Source organism: Harmonia axyridis, chromosome 3 (assembly GCF_914767665.1).
Source record: "Harmonia axyridis chromosome 3, icHarAxyr1.1, whole genome shotgun sequence".
Classification (NCBI taxonomy): domain Eukaryota; kingdom Metazoa; phylum Arthropoda; class Insecta; order Coleoptera; family Coccinellidae; genus Harmonia; species Harmonia axyridis.
In genome coordinates this window covers 19,857,209-19,870,709 of record NC_059503.1, presented here as the reverse complement: position 1 = coordinate 19,870,709, position 13,501 = coordinate 19,857,209, and the positions used below count along the sequence as shown (strand labels likewise).

At 34.0% G+C, this 13,501-nt stretch overlaps 2 protein-coding genes across 2 annotated transcripts in view; one reads left to right on the top strand and one right to left on the bottom strand.

The window, feature by feature from the left end:
* The window catches only part of LOC123675511 (suppressor of lurcher protein 1), a 230,051-nt gene that overhangs the window by 73,816 nt on the left and 142,734 nt on the right, over window positions 1–13,501 (top strand). The window lies entirely within an intron of this gene.
* LOC123675515 (trypsin-2-like) lies at window positions 3,043–5,301 on the bottom strand. The gene is made up of 2 exons (XM_045610877.1): window positions 4,536–5,301; window positions 3,043–3,506 (listed from the first exon to the last, which is right to left on the bottom strand). Exons 1-2 carry the CDS (start codon window positions 5,228–5,230, stop codon window positions 3,080–3,082), a joined length of 1,122 nt encoding a protein of 373 aa, XP_045466833.1. The 5' UTR covers window positions 5,231–5,301; the 3' UTR covers window positions 3,043–3,079.

Genomic DNA, 13,501 nt, shown 5'->3' with positions numbered 1-13,501 from the left:
GATTTTGACGGTGAAGGAATCAATCATATCGATGACGTTTTACGATCCCACTGTTTTGCATTTTGATTAGGAATGCGGTATCTAGTGTAAAAACTAAACATTCGTTAAGTAGAAGGTTGGAAGTTTGACGCAATGAGTATGATAAGGTTTTCGCACATGTTGCAACACGTGCAGAAAATAGACACCGTCAACGAAGCCATTTAGAAATTACTAGCTCAAGAAAAAGTAGAGTATGCATACTATAGTTTTTTTATAGCTAGTTATTTCTAAATGGCTCCGTTGACGGTGTGTATTTCCTGCAATTCTGTAGCAACCAGTGGTGACTTGTCCAATGAGGCAGGTGAGGTAGTGCCTCGCCAAATAAATATTTGAAAAAACAGTTATTAACTGCATTCATCGAATATTTTATTAATCCATTTAAACCTCAATTTCATTCGGTACAGCACTGGGTATCTATTCCATAATATCTATCTCAATCTCACGATTTTTGTATATTCATCTCACTTCCTCTTTGAGAAGTAAACTGTCTGTGTCATGCCTAACGCGCTTCCTTGTCTAGCACTTCATCTACATCGGCGCGGCGAAAAATCAAGAATACTCCTGCCTTTGAAGGCGACTTCAAAAAAAAGATTTGAGGCATGCCGATGCCGCAGGGCAAACTGCAAGAAGCAGAAAATCGGGTTAGTTTTCGCTTTGTTGTGATTTGATGTGTCTCGACAGTCTCGTGTAATTTTGTCTGCCTGTTAGTATGAACTTTTTTCGATAAGACTCTTCATTTTGTTAATCGACTCAATCGCTACCAGAAGGAGAAATGGATTTAGCGGGACCGAGTGAGTCGTCTTGAATTCCCAAGGTAAAGGAAAATAGGCGAAGTACTTGTGATTTTGTGAATTTTTCAATGAATTAGCAACATTTTTCGAGTCGTTCCTATGAGAATATATTATACATAATTGAAGAAATAAAGCGACCTCCTCCTATGGGAGGGGTCGCAACATCAAATCAGAGGTTTCAAAATAAATAGAATGAAAAGTACAACTGACTTACTGGCAGTATAACTTTGATTATAACACTCATGTTCTGATGAACCAATAGAATCCGTAAATTTCCTATAGTTACGGCGTATTGATAGGTGAACATACTTGACGACGTGGTATAATCGTTTTGGTGTTTCGCTCCCTGTCATATTGTGATCATTTTCATAGTAACATTCTTGGACGTTCGCCAAAAATAAAAGTCAAGCTCAGAGAAGCGTCATTGAACTATCAAAATGCAGTGCTTTGGTTATAGTTATTGAAATTATTCGTTATATAATCGTAACGAATACCACTCGAGCATAGACAATATATTTCGATTATACGTCTAGTGAATCGGTGTATAATCGAATATTGTCTATACTCTTGTGATATTATAGCTGAATATATTATTTTGTTGATCGTGCATTTGCAATGATCTTACCAGTAGATAAGTTTTAACTGGTACATCTAAAACCATACAAAAAGGATCAATCTTTCAGGCTACTTTTATTTGAATGAAAAAATTTAATAAACCTCAACAATAATCCTGAAGTTGCTGAAAGATTGACATAAGCTGTCATCCACAATTTTCCGTTATACAATAAATGATCCACTTGTTGAGCGATTCATGTGATTTTATTATGCAATTTCTGGGAGTTCTGATGAAGATTTATTTCAATTCTTGTTTGCCAAATTCGAAAATTTGACTTGCATTCAAAATTAGTGGCTCAAACATATGATGAGGCTAGTGTAATGTTGGGAGAAGTAAACGGTTTACAGGCAAAAATAAAATCTATAGCACCACAAGCGATGTTTACTCATCGCTATACAAACAAATTAAATTTTCTTGTAAGTAATCCGTGCAGAAAAATTCAACAGGTTAAAGTTTTTTCTCAACCCTTTCAGGATATTCATCAATTGAGTAATAGTAGGTATAGTACATATGTAAAACTTCCATAAGTATCCCTTTCAATATACCAATTATAATTTGACACATCATTTTATCAGATACTCCATGACGTAGTGCATCTCAGTGTGAAAAAGAGAAGGGTTGATAGTTTGAAATATGCAAGAAAACACTATCACTTTTCACAAGCAGTGTGGTTATTTTGATCGCATTTGAATCACATCTTTAGCCATTCTGTTACACTTACTATGGAATACTCAGTATAAGAGAGTAATACTGACACAAGAGCTGGTCTCAATGAATATATCATTGAAATATTCAAGATTCTTTTGTTGCTATTTAATAATTTTTGACTTTCTCGAATTTTGGGTGAGGTGTAAGAGCAGGTGAGGGTTGTGCAGAAATTACCCGCACTGAACCTCTCCCTATTTATTTGTATGAACATTTTTTAGTCTAAAGTATAACTAATAAAGACCTTCATTATTAGTATTATTATTTCCCTGGAATAAGATATACTTATTTAGTTTATTTTAAAGTTTCTGATCTCCATATAATTATTTCTTCAATTATCAGTAAATACATTTTGATTATAATTTCTAATATATTAATATTGAAATTATTCGTTTATTATTATGTAATGGAACAGAAAAAACTTTATTTGGTTTTCAATCTGAATGAGTTCTCACATACTCGTTCAGATAAATTTAAACGTTGTATAACGATATAATTACTCACATTATGCAAATTTCATTTCCGCAAAAAGAATTATGACGTAATAGTGCAATTACTCTAGAAGTGGTAAATGTGATAACATTGGTAATTTACATTTTGAGGGAATTTACTTCACGAAGAAAATTCGATCACATTGCTTGATCTCAATATAAAATGATGGTTTTTCTATGTAAATCTGCAGTAATAGTTGAACGGAGAATTATTTCAGTTTTGGTGGTTTTATACATTAATAATTCAAAAATTCAATGTGGATGAGGGAATAACTGAGCATATTATATATGGCTTCGATACGAATAATTGTAGTTTTGGTTAGGAATAAACTCTAATCAAAGTTTGTCAAAGTGTCAAAGTTTAATTAAACATTTGTCGTCAAATATTTGAAATAATGTAAAATAAAAGCATATTCTATTTCCTTTACTATTTTTTTTCATATAAAATATAGTATATCGTGTTGTAGTACATGAAAAATTCTTGGAAAAAATTTGGACATGAACATAGCAAGACATAAAATAATGAAATTCCTCAAAAAGAAGAAACATTTCAGATTTACTTGGCAGTTCTTTGATTCTTGACTGATCCTAGTCTCCATAAAGAACGAAGCGTTAGTTAGATTTTCAACTTCTACCATTCTGGTTACGACCTGAGTCTCCGTATTATTGATTACTGCATAAATCCAATCATGAAATGTTGATACATTTGTAAACACACCAGGCATATTCATTTGGGCACAACCTAATCCAAAGGAAATGATTCCATACTGAATACCATTACAGATGAACGGTCCGCCAGAATCTCCTAAGCATGCATCTTTCTCCTCACTAACGATGATACACAACTTGCTTCGATCATATAAACTGCAAATAAAACAGTTCAATAAGATACCCAAAATATTACAGAAACCTTAACATTCATAATGCGTCATTCAAAAATATTTTTGAGAAACAAATTTGGGCTTTGGTTTGAGACCTGCTAGATTTCTGACACATTCCAAGATTCCAGCCTGAAGCATTCAAACAATATTATTGAATTTTAGGTATCATTTCATCAACATTCTGAATCTAAAATTACATTGTAAAAAAATGAAGAGTATTTTATTCGGTGGAAGAGTGTTCAAAATAGTGCACACTTTCTCAGTAGTCTTTTTCCAATACAAAAAAGTAGATAATACATTTTGGCCAACAAGGCGATAAGAAGAATTTTGACAAGTGGGCATTACATATGATGACCAACTTCCTAGACGATCATGACGGAATGTGCAAGATATCCCAAATTCGATGCTCACTGAAAACATCTCGAGAACTATAAGGCTTAGAGACTATAAGACTTAGATAAACAATATTTATGCATTCCCGAGCTCTCTTTTCCGAATAATAAGAAAGCAGATCCTAGAAATCTTGATTTTTCCTCAAGCTGTTTCTGAAAAATGTCTGTTTCAAAGGGATATTCAAAAAAATTCAAAACGTTTTTTCAGATCATTGAAATTAATAACCGATTCAGAGATATAAAACAAAGTTGGTGTTTCTTACATGGGTCCTTGAAGATTTTTCTCTGAGTATTATAGTTTTCGGGATACTTTCAGTGAGCATCGAATTTGGGATTTGGAACACCCTGTACTAAAATAATTCACTGTATACCATGCGATTAATATTAGTACTGAAAATGAAGTAACATAAATGCTGTATAGTCTTATATTGCTTCATTAGCAGAATAATTATATTAATTGCAGCCACATTATTTCGTTTCATTACTGAAATAAAACTGATCTTGGATTTGTCGACAAAATACTCTGCTTAAAATCAGATCAAATTCAAATGAAGCTGATGATATGGGTACTGGAATTATCATACCTGCCCATTACTTGAAAAAGATATAATAATACCTACTATGGAGCAGCAGCAAAAAATTTCTCACAGGTACTATGTAACGAAGGGTGTAGATCCACTTGTTGTAGGATATTTCTATCTGAAATAGCTTTTTTCAAGTCAGTTTCCACTGGTTCCATAATTCCCCATCCGATAGCTGTACAAAAATCATAAGTTTCAAATTTCGGATGGACTTTAGAGGCTATTTGAGCTACTTGTGTATATTTGTTCATTTCGAAATGTCCAAAAATTTCAAGCAGAGCGATATCGTTCCGTACTGATGTAAAGTTAAATTTCGAATGTACATGTATTTTCTTCACGTCTCGAAATTGACATTCGCCAAGATCAAGTACTGTTTGTCCTGCTACCACATTCAATAGTAGTGGATCTCCTACTATCCAGGAATCTTCACCTTCTCTAGCTTTGACAACACAATGAGCAGCAGTGAGAACAAAAGATTTTGTGACAATTGAACCCCCACAAAAATGATTCGAATTCACCTGTAAAGATACCATGTATGGAAAATCCTTGATAGAGGCTTCGGTTCCACCGACAATTCTGAAGTCCATAATATGTTCTAGTTGGTTCCTTCTTTTCTCTCTCTTCTTGAAGATTGATGATTGTGTATCTCCCCTCAATTCAGCAGATGGGCAAAATGTACTAAATAATATCACTAATGCCATAAAAGTTCTCGTGATAAAAGTTTTGATATCCATTATTCTTCTTTCGCTCAACTCGAAAGATTGGAGATGCTAGTATGACAGATCATCTGTGAAAGTTTTGACGGTTGTCGGTTGATCTACTGATATTGATATTAATGTTGGCATTCATGGAAGAAAAAGAACCAATCATAATCAGACAAAAAATTTAATTAGGTATGCGCATGGTAGGTACTGAAAAACGTGATTATTGCAACACATTATTCAGTGTTGGAATTTCTGAAGAATAACGTTAAGATATTGGTGATGATTATTTTTTATTATATCATTCCATGGAGGAATATATTTATGAAAATTAAGTGGTTTACTATTCTGCCTGGTACCGAAAAGTCTCGAGCTCGAAACCATTTCAGAAAAGAATTTTTTTGACTAGAAGACTCGTAGCACAAGTAAAGTAACGATTCATTTAGCACTTATCACAATACTATAAATGTTCTAACAACATCTTGGTCGGAGCTTACAAGTAATATTTTCCGGCAAGGAGAAGACTAAGAATTCCTCAGAAAAATAAACAACAAATTTTTACACAGGTCAAAAATTCAAAGCCTTCAAAATCGGATTGATGCAGCATACAAAACCTCAAAAATTTTTAACAAGCGCAGACCATTAGAAATGCAGTTGAGAAAGGACATTAAATACCTCATCAGGAAAGAAAATCAAATATCATAAAAAAACGTCCACAAAAATGAGACAATATGGAATATTATTAAGACTGGTACAACTACAAAAAAAACTAAAAACTTGAATACGAAGTAATTCAACTCTGGGTGGAATAAACTCGTTCTTCACATCAGTTGAAAAAAACTTATGGAAAATAAAGGTGAAAATCCAGGAAATCATGAGAATCTGCTGAAAAAGAACCACCTCTGTGTTTCTGTCTAAGATAATATAAATGTTTATGTCAGAGAGGCGTATGGAATGAATAATAGGCCCGATTAGGATATGTATTTTGAGAAACATAGTGCCACAAAACAATCATCCAGCTGGTTATATCGCCAAGAACTATTTCAAGAAATCCTATTTTCCTGAAGAACTGAAAATACCAAGGACTTACCATTACATGGGAAGGGTGCCTCATTTTACGTTTACTTCATGTAGCAATTATAAACCAATCTCGATTATTCCAATCAATAAAAAAAGATTGGAAGCATATATGATACCTCAAGATTTACTAAGCTCCGCAGAACATGGGTTCAGCAGGGGAAAATCTGAGACAACACCGTTGTTGTTGAATTTGTATTCAGCTCGTTTGATGAGATGAAGGAGGAAGTGCTATCCCGCACTCATCTCATAAAAGCTTTTAACTGGGTAGATCAAGAAAAGTAGCTGATTAAGCTAGTATATAATTGAAAGGGGAGCTACTTTGAACTTAATGAAATCTTATCCTAAAAACACCAACCAGATTATTGATTGGAGGGGAACTAGATCTCAGCAGATCGCAGTTTCTCGTGGAGTATTCGAGTGCTCTCTTCACGGACCAATTCTCTCAATCTCTATAACATAGACGATCTATGCTAGGGCGATCAAATCTGCGAACAATGAGCAGAACGATAAATTCATGAATAAGGAAGAAATTAAACTGTCTTCTCACAACCAAAACTGTCTGTTCTTTCTTTTTGTGGTCACAACAAATGTACAATTTATGTTTAAAAGCTGTGGTCTGCATTCTACTTAATGAAAAGAATACAGTAGACCGTGAGAGTAGACGAGGCTCAAATTGCTTATTTTAGTATCTTTCACATTCTATGTACCTATAGCATCATACTTCTAAAAGCTTTAAGTGATGCAGAAACAGTGTTTGTAAAACAGAGTGCTAGCCGGTGTTTTGCAGAAATTTAACATGCTGACAGAAACTTAACATTTTGACAGACATAAAGTATAATAATTAATGGTAATCACTTGCTAGCAAGAATTTTCATTCCAGAGGATGGAAAAAAAATCATCGTTGACATAGCAACACTTTTCCAACCGGCGGAGGAGAAGTAGAACTACGTGTACATAAAACGTAATTTGAATCTTCAATATTCCAATATCTTTCACGTATTTGAAGATATTTATTTTGAGTTATGGATCAAGCATGAAAATCACCTATTGTAAGTATTATTCCTTGCGCATCTCCTTTCGATAATTGATGAACACATGCATCTTCTACTCGACCTATTCTTCCTTTGTTCTGAATACTCGGATGATACAGCAGCACCTATTTATCTCTCATGCACCATTGAGCATAATAATCGTGGGTAAATCGAAAATATAATATTTCTCTCTGTTACTCGAGTTCCACAGTCGCCATTTAAGATATTGGGAATTGCTCTACAGTAATATGAGTTCGTTGAACTTGGCAAACTGATTTTCATTAGATAAGACTTTATTAGGTTAGAATATTCTGACAGTGATTGCAAGTGCAATGCAAGTGAATGTAGTGAAGTGTAAAATACTTATGACAAGACGTCAATACACAGTTCAAATTTCATGAATATCGGATTAAGTAGTAGTTAACATGCAAAATAATGAGGTCCTAGGAATTTATTTTGAAGAATTTCAAAGACATTAAATTCCTATAGAATCATATTCTCGGATAGAAATAGATAGAAATCGGATAAGAATTGTCGAAGTTGAGGCTGTTACAAATATATGCAGGCACACAGAACGACTGATAGACAAACACAAAACCAAAGTGGTTCATAATGGCCTGAAATGCATTTTGCCAGTTGAAATTTTGAAATCGGAGTCCAAAAAAAAAAACATTGTGAGCCCAAAAGTGATCACATGATTCCCCTACCTTGGGTAAACTGGAAAGCAAGATCAACACTGGGTTGTTCAATAAGTTTTGCAGTTCTATAAAAAGGGCGTTGCTAACAACCGTATTAGTAAACTCTTCATATGAATGTGTGTGAAGTTTCATTGTAATCTGTCAGTTCATTCTTTGTGTAAAAGTTATTTATTGTCGAAGTATAACAGTATTTTTTCACAATGAAAAAAAACAAGTATCGTGCAGTGATTGAATTTTTAAGGTTTGAAAGCAAAGGAAATTTATAAAAAATGTTGAAAATGTGTAAAAAGTCTGCCTTCAACTAGTATAGTCGGAATATGGGTCTGAATTTAAACATGGTCGTTCAAGCATTGAGGACGATCCACGTCCAGGAAGTTCAAAAACCACAAGAATATAAAAAATCGTAAAAACAGGATAACGTATTGGAAAATCCTCGTGCAAATGATAGAGATTGAGAGATTGAGCAGTGTAAGAAATATGTTGACAGAATTATTGGGTTTCAGAAAGCTTTGTGCAAAATGGGTGCCGCATTCGCTAACAATGGAACAAAAACACATTGGAATGCGACTTTCTCAGCAACATTTAGATAGAGTGTTGTCGAGAAGATAAAGGGGATTTTTTGCGTCGTTTGATCACTATGGGACTTGGGTCCATGATCCTGATCCAAACTGGAGTCTAAAGAGTGGTGTGAGCCCGGATTTCGGCTCCGAAACGTGTTCGTATCCAGAAATCGGCCAAGAAGGTGCTAGCATCAGTTTTTTGGGATCCAAAAGGAATTTTGTTTGTGGATTACTTGCAAACTGGCGAAACACTAATTTCCGAATTTAATTGTCACCTTTTTGACCTGCTGAAGGGAAAAATGGACCCGGTTTGTAAAAGAAAAAATTCCTTCTCATCAGAACAGAGCATCCACCGTATTCACCACATTTGGCTCTAGAGACTTCCATGTGTTTTCAAACGTGAACAAATTCATCCGTGGAAAGCGTTTTTCATCCAATGATGAGATAATAACAGCTGTAGAAGCGTATTTTGTAAAACTCCTAGATTCTCACTTCTAAGATGGAGTTAAATTGAAACTGGAAGTGTATTGATTTTCTGGAAGACTATACTGGATAATAAACTGTAGTTCAAACCATAAAATAATGTTTTTCTTGTAGAACTGGAGAACTTATGGGACAACCTTGTACATGTTCGAAGAAGATTTTCCGAAACTCTCGAAAAATATCAATGTTGGCTGCGCATCTCCGAAATTCCATAATCTCTCAAGGAACTTTTGGAGGGAATGAACTGACGCTTTATGTACACTTCGAGGTCTTCGAATCTTCAGATTGCGTCATTTAATATCCCCTCAAAAGCTTCCGAAACCGGCTCTCGTGCACTATAGTTGAACAGGGACAAAACACTCATGTTACCTGAGGGAGCCACGAAGCCAGATAGACCAACTTGAATGCAACCGATCTGCCTTCACAGAGAATAATGCAACAAGGAAATGGCTATAACTGAAAATTATGCATCTGTGACAAATTACTATGTCATTCTTGCATAAAGGATATTTTATGTATATTGCCAAGTTTGTTCCAATGGCGTGCTAGAGGTCGCCGGTGCGCTTATCGCATAATACCCCCGCAAACCTCCGCTGGAAAACGAGGGAGTCTAGTTCCTTTTTTAAGTACTATACTTTCTTCGCGTGATAAGTCGAGTGGTTTTGAGCCGAACGAAAGATTTATGGGCCTACTGACAGGTTACAGCTAGTTCGGAATGGTTGTATCAGGCGATCTTATGGTTTTTATTGTTGATTACTTCCATTTTTCTGTAATGTTCTTCTTATTGCTGCATCGCATGATAAAGGCAGAACTTGATTATATTGATTGATATCAGTGAAAAAAATTATCCCACGTTCATGGTTCGTTCGATTGAAGTTCAATCCATTAATCGCCGACTAAGAGTATGGTAATGAAGTTGGATTATTTACGCAAAAATCAGAAATATTTTTATGCAAATTATTACGGTAAAATTAACCCTTTTTCCGAAATTAAAATGATGAACACATACCTGCCACTTATTTTTATCCCACAAAAATATCGTATAGTAGAGAACAAAACAACGAGAGAATCCCATTGTAACTGATTACTATATTATGTTGTTATAATGCCTCATTTTTCTTAGTTAATTGTGCATCATGAAGCAACGTGACTTGCTTACGTGAGCCAAATTGATCAAAATTTATTTTCTGTTATGTTTGAAGAAGATCTATAATACAAAGAGCTATTTTCAATAACCTGGAAGTACAAGAAGGATATTTCTCAATATTTATTTCTGATGTCCAAAAATTCACATAATTACTCAAGCGGTTGTTCACTTTATTATATATACACTTCTAGTGACTTGCTGCTAGTTCAGCAAAGTTACCAATTGCACACTGAAATTGTAAGATCACATTTGAATACAGAAGTCAAGCAGCGCCGAGAGCGGTTAGGAATTCGATGGATGACCCTTCAGGAACACTGCGTGCTGTAAGTTTCAAGTTTATTTTCTTCAGGCAAATTCCTCCGCTATAGAAATGAAAGAAATGTTTGGCAGAGATCCCCGAGAACCAAACCAACGATACTATCAGTGAACTCAGGATAAAAAGACATTCCACCTTTTCTGTTGATAAAACCGTATTTATACGTTCAAAACATCGTTAAATATTGAAATAATACTTCGAGAAAATGAATGTTACATTCCGCGACATTTTTACTGATAATGAACGGTTGTTAAACAGCGATTTCACAACGTTATATTAACGTACATGTGCCTATTGGGGATGATAAAGTTATTTCTCACAAAAAACTTGCGCCAATTTCCTTTACCGTTCCCAGTTAACACTTCAGATATGAGATATTCAATTCAGCTAGATTCAACCAGATAGATTATTTTCGGCTTTTTCTCTTCTTTGGTTCAGATTCGAATTTTGTGTTACCTGATTCATTTTATTTTCGCTCGAATATTATATTTCTTGAAAAATAATATATTTCTTGAAGAATATTATTCAAGTAGAGAATGCAGAAGCATGCAATCCGACAGATCCAAAGTGAAAGACGAAGAATTCGTGAAGTAATGTAGTTCGCAAATTCATATCTTGTGCCACTTGTCCCCGCAAAGGAAAATACTTTCTTCTCTCACTAGAATGTTCCCTTATAATTCTATAGAATTCCGACATATCCTGTTTGCATCATGTCTCCTAAGAAAATTTGTCAAAGGGTGGGTCGCGTAGACAGTGCATAAGCGATTTAAGCGTCTCCATATTTTATGAAATTTCTCGAACTTTCTGAATCTCCCGGAACTTTTTGTGTATCTTTGTGTACTTTCTGAATCCAAAATGAATCGTTCTGTTATTGAAAACTTGATTGCTCAGAATGAATATTGTATGTTGAATGAAAGCGAAGTTTGGATGATGAGTGCCACTGGTGAGAGGGGCATAAACTTTCCAAAGAGGAATTTTCCAAGCGAAAAAGCTTTCTCTAGGAAGTCCTCGTAACAGAATCAATTCGGAAATTGGGTTATTTGGGTTAAAGCTGATGGAATTCCGCAAAGTCCTTCAGGCGCGACTTGGACCTGTCTTTTTGACAATGAGGAGCGGGCATTCAAAGCATGAATTAATTGGGCAAATTGGTTGATTTCGGATGTCTGATAAGGGTTCTGGAGACTGATGAATTTTTGATGGTGTTGATAATTCCTTCTGGTTCTGGCTGAGACGAAAGCAGGAGCTTCAGAGTATGGAATGAAGTTGTGAAATCATTTTATGAATGCAATTTAGGACTGAAATTCTCTGGAGGGCCGGGAGTCTTATTCACAGCGCTCGGGTAGGAAATTTAATATTTAAATCAGAAGATGATGCTTCGTATATATGAATAAGCATTATGTTATTCAATGATATAATAAATCTCCTTTATCTACAACTGCCACATAATGATTATTATCTGACAACCATCTGCATTATAAAAGTTAAATTAGTTTACTTGATGAAGCCAAAACTTTCACTATTTGATTGTATACTACTACACTACACTACTACTATTTTGAAATATAGTTTTATATAAAAAAAAATTCCAACTAACAATTGATCGAAATATAAATTCAGTATAGTAGTTTTATAGATTACCTGAAAAAATCATAAAATTCATGTTGATTCATTATTTCGAAAACCAGTAGGTATCAGAAAAATAAAGCTTTTCAAACCAAGATCGAAATATTTACTTGTATAAGTGAAAACATTATTACCTACTATAAATCAAACTTGTTCTCGTTGAAACTGATTTTAAATACCACAAATTGATTAATTCATTTGGTCTCAGGATTTAACAATAGACAACTTTGACAATTCAAAGTGAACTAACTACTTCAAGGAATAGTAGACTACGAGTATGTCAAATTTAGTGATGTGATAGGCAAAAACTACACACAGAATTCGTGGAACAATTCAAATTTTCCACAATGATTTTCTTATTTTCCCTTTCAAATCAAAATATTTCAAGAAGTGAAGAATATTTAATATTAAATTAATTTGAACCCCAGGTCATTATCCTTGAAATCCCAATGGAAATTCAAAAATTCAAAATTCGGAAAGTACAAGAACTGGTACTAGGATAATATTAAATTCAGTATCATTGCTCCAATACTTGTTTTTAATTTTATTATTATAATGTGTTGAAATTTCGAGATATGAAATTTTTGATTTCTTTTCAATTTCCTAAAAATGTCCTAATGTCCTGAAAATCTTTAGCTGTAGTGATTCTATCAGCTAGATAATGTGATTTGAAAATTTTTGAAGCAAAGGCTTCAAAAATAAATAATCATCTAGCTGTAAGTATCACTACAATTAAGTATTGTTGTTCAAGTTTTCATGGAAATATCTCTCATAGTTTCAAAGAAAATTTCTTTTTCCTTCGATTTCTTGCTCCCAGACATCCCAAAATTTGAAATATTTTCAGATTGTGTTAAATTCTTATTTTCTCAACTGATTTCGAAATTCATTATCAGAAATAATGAACAAATATCGCTCAAATCATGACTCATAAATGAACTTTATTCAGATCATACAATTAAGAGTATTAAAATGAAAAAATTTCGGAATATAATAAAGAAAAAGAAATATTTTCGCCAATATCATTATATCTTCATTATTATATATTGAATGACTATAAGATCTTCTCAAGATGAAAATAAATTTTAATCAGAATAAAATATTCAAACTGAGCAAAAATGATGGACTGGACTATTGCCATGCCCTAATCTAATCGAATATTCACCTATCGAAAGTTCCACGAAACTGTGAACCTACAGTTCAGCTGTTCAGAATAACTTAAAATTCTCTTTTCGATGCAAACTAATGGCGTTACCACTTTTAGGAGATTTAAAACTTTCCCTCTTTCATGCTGAAGCGGATTTGTGTTTGTTGACGGCGATCATTTAAACATAAATCACGTCCAAGGCTTGGGTGACAGTCTGCCCTA

Excerpts from the sequence above, each read along its gene's own strand:
- LOC123675515 (XM_045610877.1), bottom strand. The coding sequence starts at position 5,230 with ATGGATATCAAAACTTTTATCACGAGAACTTTTATGGCATTAGTGATA. Across the intron at positions 3,507-4,535 it reads TTTTTTGCTGCTGCTCCATA|TTTATATGATCGAAGCAAGT; the intron begins GTAGGTATTATT and ends TTTTATTTGCAG.